Below are 18,948 nucleotides of genomic sequence, written 5' to 3' on the forward strand. Positions count from 1 at the left end.
ATGCAGCTCTTGCAGCTCTCTCTTTTGCTTTTGCAGCTTCTAACTTTTCCCGGTATTCATTACAAGTTGCCTGAAAAAAATGTGACAGTTCAAGCATAACTGGATAAAAATGAAATAACAAATTCAAAAGCATAGCATGACATCTGTAAGCATTCACTACCTTTTTCTTATGAACTGCAACTCCAATAGAATCCCTGCTTCGCGTCTTCTCTTCTAGTTCTAATTGAGCATGCTTTATTTGCGCCCATAGCTCATCATCGGTGAATCTAGGGACTCTAATTATGTAACATGGCTGCCATTTGACCACCTGTGTATCCACCTTCTCTCCCTCAAGAGTTGAGCCACTAGGATCCTCTGGTTGAGCCTGGATCTCTTTGACAGCTTCAACTTCCTCATGAATAGGTTCTTTGTTATCATCCTTTCCTGTAGCTTCATTACCTTTAACAGTGCTGGCCAAACATTCACCAACCTTTGCAGAGCCATTGTCAATCTCGGGTTCTGATTTCATTGCAACAGCATGATTAGTACAAACATCTTTCTCAATTTCCATAACACTGCAAACTTTAGTCTCTAGCCCTGTATCATTCTTGGAACAAATCACCGTCCTTTCTTTACTTTGATCCAGAACGTTTTGAACTTCAACTTCACTCTTAGTGGATGCATCTATCAGTTCTGGTTCAAGATCTGCACCACTCACGGCACTTGATGGTCCCGGCTCATCCGCACTGAAAATGCCTGTTTCAGTTTCTGAGGGGCTGGCTTCACCATTCTCCGCAGATTTATTGCTCACTTCAACTTCTTTCACCAATTCCTGGTCACCAACATGACAAGCACTTGAGTTTTTTGAACTTTCCAGATGAGCACTTGACTCAGCTTCTTTCACCCTGGCATCAAGGTGACAGATAGAGCTGGCTTCATGATTTTCAGGAGATTCACTGCTGTCCGCTGTTTGTAACTTGGTTCCGCATTGACCCTCAGATGCCGTTGCATTTTCAGAGGAGCATTCATCTGCTGGACCTTCTTCAGCTACAGTTGACAGCATCACTTCTTCATGCTCAAGAGAAAGAGATTCAGATGCCGTTGCATTTTCAGAGGAGCATTTATCTGCTGGACCTTCTTCAGCTACAGCTGACAGCCTCACCTCTTCATGCTCAAGAGGAAGAGATTCAGATGTTGTGGTGTCCCTGACCACACTCTCAGGCTTCTGTTTGTCTCCTACTTTGTCAATTGCTTCTGGTTCAGCTTGGTTGCCAGCCTCTCCAGCAGTCTCAGTCTCCAGCTTTTCTTCCACATGGACAACTACTTCCAATTGCTCTTGGTCATTCTTATCTGTCGACACCATCTGGGCCTCCTGTGTCTCCCTTGCAACAGCTGATTCAGCTTCCACTCGATCACCAGTGCTGCTGGCGACAGTCAAAGTGTCCTGCTTCTCTACTTCACCAGTCTCCACCACTTGCCTGTCTTCTACGTCAGTAGCTGATTCCAATTCAGCTTGGTGGTTGGTTTCTGTAACTATGGTATCAGGTTCTTGCCTTTCTTCGACTTCAACAGCGAATTCTGATCTAATTTGGTCATCGGTCTCTGTCATTGTGAGCTTCTCTTTATCCACTGATTCTGGTTCTACCTGGAGGTCGGAATCTATAGCGACAGTCTCCTTCTTCTGTTCTCCTTCTAATTCTACATCATTGTTAACCATACCATTATTACTCTCCAATTCACCTTGACCATTAACTTCCTTCTCCTTTCTCTCCTCCACCTCCGCTGCAGTATTTGTCTCAGATTCCATATTTTCCTCCTTCGCACCACTCATCGCCGCCACATCTTTTTGTTCTTCCACGCCGGTCTCAGAATTCACCACAGAATAAACACCCTCATGATCCTCTCCCTTCTCTCCACCCATTTCCCCATCTCCGGCCGCCACCTCCCCCGCTGAGGGACCTACATTCGCCGGCGGCCCGCCGCTCTCCTCGGTCTCCACCGGCACCGCTTTCCCACCCACATCGAGATCCCTCTCGGCCGGATCATCCGAATCCTCGTTCACCATCACGAACGAACCCTCGCTCTCATCCCTCCGCTCTCCTCCCCCTCCCGAGGTCCAATGCCGTTATAATCTTCTTTGCCCTTCCGATCTTTTCTCCAACACCACTGCCGAGCCGGCCCTCCCCTCGAATTCCACCTTCTGTCCCTCGCATCCACCATTATACTCCTTCGTATCCGCCGTCATTGCTCAAACTCAGATCGAACAACGCAAAAATCACCCAGAAAACCCACCGAAAAAACAACAACAACGGCGGAATCGACGCGGAAAAGATCGAGTAGATAATATCAGATCTTTCAAGATCAGAGGAGAACTTACGGTTCCCGGTCGATGCCGGTGACGGCGACGCCGATTCCCCACGAAATCGAAGCCGGAGATTCCGAATTCGAGATCCGCACCACGGGATCTCGAGCTCCCGGCAGCCGGATCGAAAGCAATCAAATCCGTCTTCCCTTCTCTTCCCGTCCTCCCTTCTCTTGTCTCCTTCCAACTACGTAGGGTTGGGGTCTGAAGAGGAGGCGATCAAGATCGAAATCGAGACCGACACGGAGAGAGAAAGGCCGGGGAGAGATTTAAAAGCTGGAGCTGCTATCGTTTGAATACGACGAACTGTTCAAGATATTTAATTTTGTTTCTTTTTTTAAATAATAATATTTTTAAAAACAGGTTTCTTTATGAGACAAGTCTGACCACTATTCCATTTTTACGTTAGAAAACCGTTTTATAGCAGAGGAGGATAAGATTGGTAAAGAGGGAAGAGGGAGGGAAGGAACGCGGTTTCGGGATATTTCTTGCCGTTTCGGTGCTATCTTAAGCCGGGATTGGGGGCGGTGGATCCGGTCCACTGCCACTACGTCGGGTAGCACCGTCGTGCCGTTGGATTGCGTCGTGGGGGCAACACGTGGTCTCCCTGCCGTCTGTTCCGTATTCAGCATTCGGTGGCCGAACACAGATCTCATCAAGCCCATCGCAGAGGCCAAACAGGTCTATACTAGAGTTGGTAAAATATAATTTGATCTATCAATTTGATTTATATTCGATCCATCATAAATAAATTTTAATTTAAATTAAATAAATTTAAATTATAAATAAATCAATCTATCTAATTCATTTAATAAATAGATCAGATTTGAATTTTAAATATCTGATCCGTTTAACTCATTTAATATTCAGATCAGATTGAGTCAGATAATCTATTTAACCTGTTTAATCTATTTAACCTATTTCAGACCCATTTAATTCGATCTGTTTAATTTATTTAATCTATTTAAGATCCATCTAACATGTTTAAAATATATTTAACCTGTTTCTGATCTATTTAATCTGATCTGTTTAATCTATTTAATTCGTTTAACGTAATTTGATTTATTTAATAAATGAGTTAAACAGGTCGGATCGAATTATCTGTTTAATAAACAGATCGGATTCATGTTTGAATTTTTGATCCGTTTAATAAATAGATCATGTTTGGATTGATGATTTTCTGATCCGATCTATTTATATTCCGATCTATTTATGATCCAATCCGACTCGATTGTCACCCTTAGTTTATACTCCCATCGTGGGCGCAATACACAGACACAGTGGACTTTCGAATTCGTGCTGTGTAAACACGAATATTGAAGTCTGAGGTGCATCAGAGATGACAAGGAGATGAACTCAATTTTGTGCTGTGTGGTTGATCTAAATTGGGGCCCTTCACCTTTATTACATGTATAGGGTTGGACTGGCTTGTCAGCTTCTGGAAGGGGCATGGCTTGGAGGGTCGCTCTTTCTTTCTGTGGTGGTGGGGATGGGTGGCAGCCATTGTTGGCATAAATGCACTACTTCATGGCTTTTGTGCTAGCTCCTTCATACTACCACCAACCATAGGAAGAGAGAGCAGGATTTCTTCCCTACAAAGGAGTTCTTACCCGTGAAATAGATTTATTAATGACCTTGAAAGTATTGGGTTGCACTAACAGTAAATAAGGGAGATTGTACCATCATGTCTCTGGAAGCTAACATAGGTTGTCAGGTGTCCATTTCAAGGTCAAGTAGCTACCTGACGGGAGGAATCTAGGTCAAAATTTGTAAAACTTTTCATTTTAATTCAATATTTTTTAATCTTTAGATTTTTTCTTGTAGTGTTTGGTTGGCATATATTTGATCATAGACTAGAACTAATATCGAGTATCTGGTACATTTCTACGATCTAATTCTAATAGATTTCTAGAACCTGTGCCTCCTGTCATTCAAACATATTCAAGAAAGAGTTGCTTTTTTTGGGTAAATTGGCTAAATTAAACTAAATGAAATAAATGTATTTGTGGGAATTAGAAAAAAAAAATATTAAAAAATTAAGTTAGAAGATATGCTATGGAATCCTATAATTGATTTGGGAGATTGCCAAATGAAAAGGGACCTTTTCTATGTGACAACATTTTGCACCTAAGAAGGGTCAATAGAACATGGGGCCATCGTTTGCATCAATTTGTCATATCCGATTAAGTCACTTTCTCTAGTACAGTCTAAAGATAAGGTGGGGTCATTGATTCATATTATAACCGACCAACTAAGGACGTAGCGTATTGGCCATGACTTATATTAAATAAATCTACATCTAGCAACAGATTGATGGGGCTCCTCCAAGAAGCAACATGATTCCATCTCTCTCTCACCTATTTTCATGTAACAAGTTGAAGATTTCGTGCTCAAATAAACATCCTAAGCCATATCCTTGTCTCCCAAATGTTGCTTTCTCTGAGCTTTTCTTTCCAAGATAGCTGGATGACATGCAGTTAAGCATAAATTTTACATCGTTTTTCATGTCACGATGGAAAAATCCATGCACCTAGATGATTATCGTAGCGTGTTGGCGATGAGTTAAATTAAATAAATCAACAACTACTAAGAGATTGATAGGGCCCCTCCAAGAGGTAACCTGATGACATCCTTCTCTTAGCTCTTTGGTATAATAAGTCAAGATTTGATGCTCCAATAAGAACACCTAAGCCATGTCCTCGTCTCCCAAATATTGTTTTCTCCTTGCTTTCTTTCAAAGATAGCTGGATAACATGCAGTTGAACAAAAACTTTGCATCATTCTCCATGTCATGATGGAAAAATCCATGCACCACCAGACGATGAAATCATTTCATGCACGACGGCCGGTCAGGCAAAAATTTTGCATCATTTTCCTTGTCTCCCAAATATTGCTTTTTCTCCTTACTTTTCTTTTAAAGATGGCTGGATAACATGCAGTTTAGCAAAAAATTTTCTCCATTTTTTCCATGTTATGATGGAAAAGTCCATGCACCGCTGGATGATGAAATCATTTCATGCACGATGACCATTTCTTGATCATCAAACCTACTCATCATCTTGTCTTTACATCAATGAGGTTGGTTATGATCCTCTACAATCCTGATCGTGGAAGTTTTCAACAAATGGAAGCCTTGGTTGCTTTGATCTGAAGAAGTGTTCAGAGATCATATCTTATGACCATTAAAGGGTGGGTGGGTTAGTTGTTGCCCTTCATCAATTGGAGAAGAGGACTATTCTTCTATCACTGTCACATTTGATGCGTGGTTCCATTTCCACTATGGACTGGTTCAGCTTTGGTCAATTATTTGTAAAGGACTAGAGGTAATATCTTTCACCTACTCCACCTCTTTTCAATTCCAGGACTAGAACTTTTGTTCCTTTTTGTGATTAGATTAAGTAACCGACTCACATGCCATTTCGTCCCAGCCGTGGTAACTATATTACCTTTTTACCATGGTAATTTCTGATTTCAAAACTACAACTTCCATTCCTTTTCATCCAAAATTGACATGGCAAGTGATGGATGTTTGGGATTATAAAGAAGAATGCAGCATTTCCGATATAATTTAGTGCATGAGAAGGCATTGGACAAAGGAACAACAAAAAAAGACTGCACCATCACCAATTAATGTCAGCTGCTTAATGATTAATAAAAATTTCATTGTAAAATCATCAATCGTCAGAAAAGTTTGGAAAATCTATAATATCGTACTATAATCTAAGAACACGGAGAAGAATTCCAAGAATATTCTTCCTACGGTAATTTGGAAAATATTGTGACTATATCATAATGAACTTTCATTAGAGGCAGTCTTGCATTTGGAAACAAGCCTCAAAAAATGATCAAGGTCACAACTAATGGGACAAAAGAGGCATTCAATTTTCCAGAGTTTCTACCTTATCAAAATTACTATGCCATCCAAGGATGTTGAAAGGTCTGCAAATACAATATCTTATAGGGTATAAGAGCCCCTATAATGGCTTAGAACTTCTTTTGTCCCTTGAAGAATAGGGTTCTGAAAATGTGAGAGTAGGAATCTCTTGGAAGAAAAGTTCAGATTGCTAGTGATTGATGAAAGACAGGCCTCCCCATTCTCAGCATGTAAGGTGAATTAGGCCGGCCATAACGGTCTAATTCTAAACCAAACATAGTCAAAAATTAAGTCTTTAAATAGTCATTATCAAGAATGCGTATCTTTTTTAATCCTCAACTTAGACGGAGAAGGCAAGTTATCGGTCTCTATCGATTGCCAATTGGCGAGACTGCTGCTGTCCTAGCATTTGTGGTTCCTATATTTACATAAATCAAAGTCATATAATTGATGCGGTAACGTCTATACTACCAACAAAATTGAATAAAATGGATGCGAAAGCGACCAGCATATGAAACATGGTGACGCATAATGTTTTCATAATATCCATGTTCCCTGCATAAATAAACACATGATGCTCAGCTGAAGGAAATTAGAATGAATTTTGTTTATCAGAGCTGAGGTGCTTCCTAAATGCCATGTTATCAGTTTTGGTATTTGTCAAAAGAAAATACTTACCATGTTATCAGAGTTCTTCGATAATTAGCTAGCAAATGATTTTTAGATTATGCCCGAATAATTTAATGGGTCATCACTATTTAATGAGTTGGAACCTTATCATAAATAGTCCATGGCTTATTTATGAAGTTTTTGTGACATTGAATAAATGATGCCATTCTCCACCACACACCCCCCCCCCCCCCCCCCCCCAAAAAAAAATGATGCCATTCATTGTTTTTCTCCTTGCTAGTTCTTTTTTTTTAAAAAAAAAAAAATTCCATACTTCCTCTATTAATATATTTTTTGTTTGTGCCTGCGTAGACATATCAATTTTTCACATCCTTCAACTATTATTCTGTGATATGTTCCTAAAATCTCTGTTTGAGTCAGAAAATATTTCCAAATTTATTGCCAAAATTTCTGTATTTTGCCTAATGGCAAATTTGCCCACTCCAAATTACCTCCCCAATCCACCAGCCATGTTCCCATGTCACATGAAGAGTTCCATAGATAAAATGATAGAGCTAAGCTGCAGATGGGTGAAAATTTCTCTACCTATACTCCATAGGGTATTAAATACTAATAGAGAGAATATAAGATGCAAACAACATATCAAAATAAAATAAAAAAAAAATCATATGAAAGTATGTGCTTCACAGATGCTAGACATATCTATCATAAAGTGAATAGTGCCACGGACTAGATCGCCTCCTATGTTATAGAATATTTAGGAGAAGTATCGTGGATTAATGCGGGGGTTGCTTTTATATTCTGATTCTCTTAATTATGTTCATATTAGATTTGTACGAATACTTTATCTTATCAATAAAAAAAAATTATATATAATCACGTAGATGACCGACACAAGCATGCATCTTAAGGGGGCTGCCGCTCCAATTCCTTGCATTGTGTGATTTTATGGTCCTATAAAATGGACAGAACCCCAAACAACAAGGCATGGAAACGTGCCCGCAATTCTTCTAGAGATATGAAATTGACGTTTTATCAACCTATCCATGTGAATTTAGGTATGAAAGACCAGCAAACCTACCATGTGATTCCATTAAATCTCACCACTTGCTTGCAAGGACCTTTGAGAGATGACTTAAGCCATAAACTCTCTGACGATTTCTTTTATTGTCCTTGAGATGGGAGTGGGTGGGGAAGTTTTTTTGACAAAAGTTGGTGGAGAATTTAATGGTCTAATTGTCCTCTATATGGCCTGGTATTGGATCCAACAACTCTAGATGCAATGAAGCAATGAAAAAATGCTGACATCTTCGATTGACAATATATATGTGACTTGCTTGTTGTTCCAAAGAATGTTCGCCCTCAACGGGAACAAAAGTTTATGTGGGCATTGGATGGTCATCTTGTTAGCCATCTCAATATTGAACCCTATATTAGTACTATCCTATTATTGTATCGATATACCTAGTATAAAGTCAATTAGGCAACCAGCTTCCAATATTGCATTATAGTTTGATATCGATATGGTACAATATGGTTAGTACACATCGGTATATAATTTTTTTTTTTAAAGAAAAATATCAGGCAAGCCTAATCACTCGAAGATATAACTTCCATACTGCTACATAATCAAATTGGCATGGGCAGAAATTAACTTAGAATCTGTCGAAAAGAATTTTCTTACGTATTGAAAATATCAAATGATATCCATCTTCACATGCTTGTAGGTAACATACAGAAGAAACTCCTAGTCCAACAGGTTGATACAATGAGTCAAGTAGGGAAATTTTTCACTCATATTGCAATAATTTTTATGATAAAACTGCATTAGATTTGTTGGATGAAAGATCAAAAGCTGCAAAACATATCTACATTTTACCTCAAGAATAAAAAAAATTGACAGGCCCAAGTATCTGTAAAGTAGCATGGAGGCGAGCGTCTATTTAGTTAACAATCTTTTTATCCTATGTTTTGCCAAAACAATAGCACGACAACCAGCACCAATTGGGATTTGGCCGGAAAGAGATAATACTCAGAAGAATTATCGAAAGCAGTGTTAGATTTGCAGGCGAATGTATGTATGTATTAGAATTAGGGCTCTAAATGATCTCGATGTAGAATATGTTGGCCACTATGAGTAAAGTTACGTAGAATTTAGGAGCAAGATTTGCGACGTTAAGAAGTCGAATTATATACTAAATTTTAAAAGATAATAATTTGATTATACGATATCCGATTGAAATGATTTTTTTTTTTTCAGATTGAGTATCTTTTCGAGATCTATCTCTTATAAAATTTATTATTTTAATAATTTTTTCATATTTATCATAGTTTTAAAGATCTAGTTCTTTCTAAGCTAAAAAGAGGAGTGGAACCCAACTTACTCAAAGATGGACATTCTTTTAGAAGATAAGAAGAGGAATCCGATCTGAATTATGTAAGAACAGACTTCATTATTATAGATTGGAAATATATACCTCAGTTTATGATATGGAGAATTAATTAATGAAAGAAAGGGAGATTTAAGTCTTACTTTCACAATTCTTCCATCATCTTTTTTTTTTTTTTTTTTCTTGTGAGCTCTGAGTTGAGCAGATTGAAGATAATTGGATCATTAGAAGATTTATACTTATAATTCTAAGACAAGCATTGGGATGGCTGTGCCAATTCAAACTGGCATAATGAATTGGAGATTGTTGTAACCGTCACATCCCTCTATTTAGCAACCAAGGAATGGAGTTTGGTTCTTGAATATTCCATTTCCAAAAACTTAAACTTGGATAATTACAGGACATGTTTGGTTGAAAAAAATTGGATTCTTAAATGGGAATAGAATGAGTAACTTCCATTCCAATTTAAGAATTAAATAGAAAAGTTGGGGGAGTTCTATTCTCATTCTGGAAAAAATGAAAATGCATCAATCTTCTAAAATCTAATCTTAATTATTTCTAGTATTCAAATTCCGTTCTGATTTCGGTTATGAACCAAACATATCAAAGAATATGGTTATTCTAATTTTCATTCCAATAGCTTCCGATTCTTATTCTAAATTGGTCACGAACCAAATGCACTCAGAGCATAAAAGGTCAACCAACTTCATTTCCCTTTACAAACACCATTTTTGTCAACCATTCCAACCCGTTCGTGTTCTAATATGAGCATTGCTACTTCATACGTTCTTTGCTACAGAAACTGTTAAATTCTGAGCTCTTATACTTGATATTATGAAATTTATATAGAAGACTCTGTTATGTAATCATCGATAAAAAAAATTGTGACCCTTCCTTCTTTCCTTCTTTTTCAAAAAATCAATGTCATTGAGGTTCATCGATGGACTATTGATTGTGTTAGAGCACATCTAAGACAACTACTTTCTGTATTTACTCATTTTTTTCCCTTAAACTCTTCAATAGCAACCCAGTCTGAGTCCAAACCTTACACATAATATGCAAGCCTGATCTATTCAATAGTAGAACCCTGTCATGACTCGTCCTCGTGCCGGACACCAACAGTATGTTAACAGTTAATTTATCAAGAGAAAAGAAAATAGAATTAGTGAAGCAAATGAATCTGGTCATCTCATGATAGATTGGCTTGACAAAATATGTCGGGTTTGGTTAAAAAATGGAGAAATTGATAATTTCTTTGTCTGATTAGATCAATTAATCTTGATCCAAAATTTTTAAATATCGGATCTTGGCCTACCATGCATTGGAACTCATCTAATCGTACGTTCTACTCTAAATATGGTACATGCCATCTTTTGCATAGGTATATCCTGCAACCAACCATGGTAGGAGCCAAAAGAATGTCCATCGTGCAGAAATCCTACTTTTGTCTTTAAAAGAGAAAAAAAATAATCAGCAAATAATAAAATATATTTTTTTTTACTGTCAAATTTTTTATAAAAATATATCACATCCAAAATCTAGCATCTGGATCGGATACATGATGGCTGTAAGATATGATCCTAAAGAATATATCAGGCCTGTTTTTTTTCCTCAGTTCATTAGTTTAATTCAGATAGTGATGAAAGCAAATTCAATAATTTTTATTCAAATAAAATATAGTTCATTAATATCTCATCATAATCAAAATCAAAATATTTATTCAAAAATAAATTAAGCGAAATCCTCTAAAATCTTATGCTCCTTACTGCTCAGTACCAAGCCCAATAGAAATTTTTGAATCTGAAAAAAATAGAAAAGAGGGGATGAGCTTTACAGGCTCAATAAGTTTTCAATATCTCTGAGGGATTAAGCATAACTAATTTTTAAAATATAATAATTTAACAATAATATGTAGTAATATAATTTTTTTTGTAAAATATACCATGCATATTTGTAAAAAATTCAAAAATCCTCTTTCAATTTTTAGTGACTACGACAACGATCAACCACGTGACAAGGCTTGAAAGAGACTGACCCCTGAATAATAAATACGTAACGCATTAACATGTACCAGCGATCAGTCCCGACTGACTAGATCTGAAAGAAACTAGCTCTAATTCACTCAGCCATGATTAGTCTTGTAACGAGGCAAAAAGATTAGTTCTAAAATACATACATACGACTCATCAATATGTGCCAGTGATCAGCACTGACTGGCTAGATTTGAAAGAATTAGTTCTGCCAGCGATCAGCTCCGATTGGCTAGGTCCAGAAGAAATATGTTTCTGATGTGTGGCCAATGTCAGTCTTATTGGCTAGATCCGAATCATAATCAAATTAGAGAGTTTTTTTTTCTCATAATTTCACTGCAACCAATTTCTCATAAGCAATCATACTTAATTTCATAACAGTATCAACTCAAATTTTCATATCCTCCAAAACAATAACAAAATAATTTTCAAACATTCATATAAAGATAAATATGTATAATTTTTTTTTCAGAAATCATACAATATTAAAATAAAAAAATTATCTTTTTTCAAATATTGTATCATGCAAAGCTAACACCATGCTTGATCTAATATTTTTAAATTATTTTTTATGTATACATACACACTCTCAAACTTTAATAATTTCTAAATATCTTGTGTATAAAATCTATATTTTAAACATATGAATATGTACAAAAATAAATCAGAGATAAAAAAAAAACTTATGATCAGTCGAATCCAAAAGTCACAATCTTCGGCACGTGGTCTGATCCTCAGATTCTGTACTCCTCTCGATCTATATCAAAATCCTAGATCAGATCCAATTTATTGATCAAGAGAAATTAGGTAAATTAAATCCGATCTAGTGAGGTACAAAAGAATAAACAATCAAGATATGATCTATTTGATCTGGCTCGACTAACATAAAAAAAGAGAAATATTTGGTTTAGATCACGATCTGGATCGGATCATGGGATGAATCTAAATATCTCGGATCTATCTTTTTTTTTCTTCTTCTTTTTTTCTTTTTCTTTTTTTTTTTTTTTTTCTTTTTTTTTGAGAAATTTTGATAAAGTCAACCGGGTTTGCCGACTTCACGTTGAACCAGGTCCATAGAGACCGGTTCTCACAGAATGTGCAAGAAAAAATGATGGCTGGATCTAAATAAAATCAAGCCTCTAATTGTCGGATCGGTTGCAATAAAAGAAACATTGACAAAGGGGTAGAACTACAATCTGCTTAATTTAAACATAAGGATTTGCATTTGACTTGCTATCAAATTAATTTAAATTTAAATCTAGCTCAAATGAAAAATAAAATAGCAACCAGTCGTTACATTAATTGGCTTCATATTTAGCTCCCTAATTAAATTATTTTACTTCTTTATGGTCCTACTTCTAGTTTTTGCCAAACATAGGGTTCTATAAGTAATTTTTCATTTGAACATCAATCAGCAAATCGTTTGCAGATTCTAGTTTAGATCCATTCCAAGGAAAAATCAACAGGAGCCCTAATGATTAGCTGAATTGACCTATTTATCATTACAACATGAGTCTGTTGAAGATTGTATGTATGCATCTTGGTGCCTCCTGTCTTCTGTTGGTAATTAATTCCAGTAATACTTCTCACCCACCCTGTCTTCTGTTGGTAATTAACCACTCATTTTCCAATCTTTGGTAATGGAGCTTATCAAATGCAGGGTGGGCAATTGTTGTGCAAAGGAGAAGATTGATAGGGCCTAGGCTGATGTGCCTTTAAAAGCTTCTACTTAGGCCAAGACTACACTACTTTGACCCAGAGGTCATGTGAACATCTAATCTAAACTTAGAATAAATTGTGTAACACCTACCGGGCCGTCTACGCTCGTTGGTTGTAGTCATTGGTGTAGCATTATTTTTCTTTCATTAGGTTGTGTAACATTAAAAATTGGACCCAAACAAACATATGCCAAGTGAGGCACAATGTAAAGAAAGATTCGGGTTGTATCTTTGGCATGGAAGAATGACTGATCCTCTTCCGTGACATGGATCATTGGATCATATTTCACATAAATATCAAAGCACTCTAAATTCTTTCATTTATCTATGTGCACAGATCTCAATGTGATCATTATGTGATCTAATGGTGGATTCATGCAAAAGAAGGTGAATCCTTCTTTTGTGTGAAACATGCAACTCCCATCCATGTAAACAGTAACTATCCAACTGAATGAGAAGATGAAAGGGACAACCAAAGCAGGTTTGGGCAGTGGCATTAGCTTAATGTTTGCATGTCCAAATGCATGAGCTCAAGCTAACATAATCCAAATAGCTGGGGCTCTTTTTTTTCTACAAATATAAAGAGCAGAAACATAATGTGACAGCCAATTTGTGCTCATCAACTTGTGTCACTAACAAGGCCGATGCTTAGCCTTGAATTTTGAGGAAAGTAGGCAGAAGTAGGATGCTTCTCTCTAATATATTAAAAAAATAATTATTTATATAGTACAAAGCTGGAGGCAAGTAGAGCTTTAAGTAATGGTGGCTCATTAAACTAGGATCAGGCTATTAATGTCTCCGTTGTGAAGAACGAAGAGGTGTCACACATAGGACTTAACAAAAGAAAATATGGGATATGAAAACATGAGAGTTGACAAAAAAAACTAAAAGAAAATAAAAAAAATTCTACTTTCAGTGTAGTAGAGAGTAAAAAGGGCGGGAAGACGTTCTTCCACACCCATTGTGCTCTTCTTCTTAAATCTTTTTTTTTTTAACTAATAAGCAAGAAAGGTGAGAGGTGAATAATGGGTTTCCTAGCTGAGAGAATGAATCATGACAGTGCCAAAATATTCAACCAATCAACTCCTTATAAATGCCTAGGATGTATGAATTTTTTCGAGGATCCTCAAGATGCGTTGGATGTTGCCTTTGTTCATTCAATGCAACCAACTATCAATTATTAAAGAAGCTTGTCAAACTAATATCCGAACTATTATTGCTTCAAACAGACAATGGCCTATGACGAACAGGCTTTTCATAGTTGAAAAAATAAAGAGACACAGATTTATATTTTTTCCAATCGATCCACATGACCATATAGTTATCCGATAAAGATAAAACATTATAGCCACTAAAGAGAGCAATCTAGAACTCTTTTGAATAAAGACATTGCAAAAAGATATGATCCGTTGTCTCTCCATGTTCACCACAAAGAGCACAGTGATCAAATAGTGACATTCCTCATTTTTTAAGATTTGAAGTTATCAAAAACTTGTTAAAAAAGCTTAACCAGGCAAAGAGCTTAACCTTTTCTGAGACTGATAGCTTCTAGAAGAATTTGCCAAGAGGAGAGATTGCACCACCATATTTAAGAAAGTTATAGCATTTGTTCACGAAGAATATGCCATTAGTATTCCATCTTCAAAGCTAACGATTAGGATTGTTGTACAATGAGCAAGATAAGACAATCAAAGAGAGATCGCATAGTTCTTTGCAAGTGATGAAGTTCAGTGATTATCTGAAACCCTCTGCAATCATCTGCATTAGAGTTGAACTTTCTCTAATTTGTTGGCAAAACTTAGCAACAGAGAGTTGTGATTTTTTTGCAAGCATGAATAAGTAGGGGAATACATCTGATAGGGATGAATCCTGGATTCAAGTGTTATGCTAGAAGAAAATTAGATCTCCTTTTCCTATTTTAAAGATAAAAAATCATTTGAACAGTCCATAAAGGTTGAGAATGCCCTTCCAGACTGGAGATGCTATTCTCTTTATGTAATGCAAAGATGTGGATGGTAGCTTATTTTGATAATTGATTGTTCTGACAAGCTTGCACTATGGCTGATGGTGCTCTTCATAGAACCTCCACCACCACTTCAATAGAAGGGTTGTGTTGATGGAGCTAAGATCCAGTAAACCCAAATCTCCCAATTTTCTAGGTCTACACAGCCAATCCCAGTTCACCAAATACTTTACTCGATTACCAAGGTGCTGCCCATTCCAGATGAAATCATGACATATTTGATTTATTTTTTAAATCACCACTACTGAGAGCTGAAACACTGACATCCAGTAAAGAGGGATGGACTGCAATATCGTATTTGTCAAGACCATCTGACCTGCTAGAGATAAGGATTTGTCCTTCTAGCCACTCATGCGTTTAGAGATTTTTTTTAATGAGGAAGGATCAATCCTTACTGGTTGGAGCTGAGTGATGGAGAGGAAGACTGAGATACTGGATTGGTAACTCAAAAATTTTGTAGCCTAGCATCTTAACAAAATGATCTCTAAGCTACTTACTAATTCCCAGTCTAACCAGCTGAGTCTTCTGAAAATTTATCTTCAACCCAGTTGACAATTCAAAAGTATATAAGATGTATTTGAGGGAATTAATATTTGACTTGTCAGCTTTGCAAAAAATCAAGATGTCATCAGCAAAATGGAGGCTTTGAATTTGCCTGATGATAAAGTGAGAACTGATCACTTCCAGAAATTTTTAGAGTTTGCAGATTTTAAAATTTTAAAAAATTTCAAACCTCTTCTATTTGAGAACCAGGATCTAATAGAATTATTTATAACTAGAGCTGAGGTTGGAAAAATAAGCAGTGAATGTATCCAATCAATCCATCATCTGTCGAAGCCCCTTTGTTGAAGAAGTTCAAACAAAAAATCCCAATTGACACCGTCGAAGGCTTTTTCAAAATCAATTTTACAAAGAATGCCAGGGCTGGTGGTGCATTATTAGTAGGAGACAACCTCGGAGGCAGCTATAAAACTCTCAAAAATTATGCGGTCTTTAATAAAAACTGATTGATTAGTAGAAACTAACTCTATAATGTTAGATTGGAGCCAAATGGACAATACCTTTAATATAATCTTAATCATCCCATGTTCAATGCTTATTGAACGAAAATCAGTAACTTTGCAGCATGCTCCCTTTTTAGGAATTAAAGTAATAAATGTATAGTCCAATCTGGATAAATTACAAGGAGCGTTATAGAAATCTAAGAAGAGCTTCATAACATCAGATGTTATGCAATCCAATACTTTTGATAAAATACATCATTAAACCCATTAGGATTCGAAGATTTATCCTTAGCCAAGAAGAAAACTGCAGACCTAACCTCATTCTCTGAAATGGCCTGATCAATGAACTTAGATTGCAGTGTTCCTCTGGATAAAATTTTTTTCAATCAAGACCAATCAAATTCACTTCTTTAGTTCCCAATAAAGACTAATAAAAGGTGAGAAAAGCTTGATGAATGGCTTGCTGATCATGAAGAATACCGTTACCATGTTGTAATTCAAGGATACGATTCTTTCTCAAGCGATTACTAGTTAAAATATGAAAAAACTTCATATTTCTGTCGCCTTCACGAAGTCAAAAATTTTTGGATCTCTGCTTCCAAAGTTGTTCTTCCTGCTGCATCAGTTTGTCCAATTGAGTTTTTAGGTCACTTCTAGCTATCCTTTCATCCATGTCAAGGCTCTTTGATTCTTCGAGCAAATCCAACTCATTTATTTGGCTATGAATAGCTGCTTTCCTGAGAATGATGTTGCCAAATCTTGTTTGCTCCATTTTTTAAGTTTCGACCTCAAATAACGGAGGTGCAGAACCATGTTCACAGCCCCATTGACAGATGATGGAGCTTCAGATCACCACTTCACAATGAGGCTGTCTAAAGTGCCATAAGATAGTCAAATATTCTCAAATCTAAAAGGCCTTCTAGCATTTTTGCTATTCTTAGAGCACAGTCCAATAGATAATAATAGAGGGACATGGTCAGATGGTACACGGATTAAGAAAATAAGTTCAGAGAGAGGATAACAATTATGCCATGACACAAAGACGAAGCTTCTATCCAGCTTTGCCAGACTAATGCGATCTCTGAAGTTTGACTATGTGAATCTATGAGATGAAGAACTGATCTCTAACAAGACTAAGGAATTGATAAAGCAATTGAAGTTCTTACTTCTCCTAAGCCACCTGAAACACCAACTCTTTTTGTTGTGTATCTTGTAGCATGGAAATCCCTAATGATTGCCCAAAGGACATCGATAAAACTATTGAGAGCATCTATTTCTGCATAAAAGAGCTTACGTCCTTCCTCATCATGAGGGCTATAGACATTTATGATAATACATCTCTCGTTACTTTAGCATAATTAAATGTCTGTGTTGATTGAATATCTTCCAAAATGGAAAGGATTTTCTTTAATCTTGGTTTGGTCCCAAACGGTTAGCAAACCATCGCGAGTTCCAACCGTGTTAGATGCTTGAAACATTTCAAACCTATTACCACATATCAACTCACCAATTGGTGTTGAGAAGATCGAGTTTCATTTCTTGAAGAACAAACCACCGCATAGTTAGTACCTGAAATGGTACTTTTAACCAAACAACATTTAAGGGGAGCCTAACTCCTCTTACATTCTAGAACAAAATCTGCATTTAAGTTGAATAGAAATACATGGCCAACATAACCAAATGTATAAGAGGAAACTGACTTCCCATACTAGCAATCTAGTGACGAAGGGAACCAAGAAGGAGAGTGACAAGGGCCCATAAGGTCTAATTCTATTAAGAACTAAGTTACAGCACGTTAATGATGTAGCAAAACTTAATAAGAATATCTGGTACGTGCATTTCATACCAAAAGAGAAACAGCTACCAACAGCATCAACTGGAGTAATCAATGCATTGCCAAAATGCACTGATAGAACTTCCTACTTCAACTAGCATAGGTAGGCCTAGCAAACTCGTTTAAGCTGTTGTAGCGATGCAGCTCTAGAATCTTTATCCTTTGGATTGGAGAAGAGTTAGTATCTTTAGCGAATATAAATCCATATCATTGTCCCATCCTAATGATGTCACCGGTAGTCAGAGAATTTATGAAAAGCAGGTCCTCCTCTTTTAGGTCTTGCTTAATGATGCCAGGGATTTGAGTTTCTTCTCTAGATTTTAGCGCTCTTTTTGGTGGGAGGAGAAGGGCAGGCGGATTGTTTGGGTGGATGAATAGCTTGTAAGATAGAGCTAAATACTTGAGCAACCGGGATGGGACTAAAGGTGCTGGAGTAAGTTGGAGTAGGAGGCACATAGTGAGACTGAGGAGGCACACAAGCAGAAGAGTCTAGTATAGATGAGAAGTCCAAAGCGGACTTAGGTAGGCAACGATCAGGGGCTGGAACAGAAGTGTCAGAAAAATCCAGGAGAATGGTATCGTTAAATTTGAAATTTAAGTCTATAGGATGAAGCGGAACGTCAGACATTGTGGGACTGATGAAAATGGCCAATGGGTTAGGTGGCTCGAAAGTGCTAGGTGAACTGGTGTGTAGGGAGATATTGATCACAGAAATAAAAATGGAGATTAGCTTAATAGGCGGTGGTGCAAAAGGCTCAGCTAGTATCAGTAAAAGGATGTTAGGTAAACTATCCTGATGGTGTTGAGGTTGAGACTGTGGAGTGCGCCTAGCGGAAGAAGAGTCATCTAATAGGTTAACAAGATGAGATGAAGAACTGGGATGAGGATTTCTATCAGTGGAACCAAACTAGAAGTTACGCTCGGAATCCCCAAGGTCATCCTGATCATCATTAGGGGAAGAAGAATGAGCAGCAGTGGGAGAAAAAGGAGTGAAGAAGTTCACAACCAACTTAACCATATAAGTAATCCCCCCACAGAGACCTCTATAAACTTTGGAATGGATTTCAGATAATCACAAAGAAAAAAAAAGTCGAAAGTAGTGAG

The 18,948-nt window shown here is 37.0% G+C and overlaps 1 protein-coding gene across 1 annotated transcript in view; it reads right to left on the minus strand.

Moving 5' to 3' along the window:
- The window catches only part of LOC105049374 (uncharacterized), a gene marked incomplete in the record, with an annotated part of 21,123 nt that extends 18,521 nt beyond the window's left edge, over window positions 1-2,602 (minus strand). The window contains 3 exon segments of the mRNA XM_073242714.1: window positions 162-2,059; window positions 2,062-2,133; window positions 2,135-2,602. Of these exon segments, the coding sequence (XP_073098815.1) occupies window positions 162-2,059; window positions 2,062-2,133; window positions 2,135-2,224 (2,060 nt within the window).
- Window positions 2,603-18,948: the final 16,346 nt, after the last annotated feature.

This window comes from Elaeis guineensis, chromosome 8, assembly GCF_000442705.2.
Source record: "Elaeis guineensis isolate ETL-2024a chromosome 8, EG11, whole genome shotgun sequence".
In the NCBI taxonomy this organism is placed as follows: domain Eukaryota; kingdom Viridiplantae; phylum Streptophyta; class Magnoliopsida; order Arecales; family Arecaceae; genus Elaeis; species Elaeis guineensis.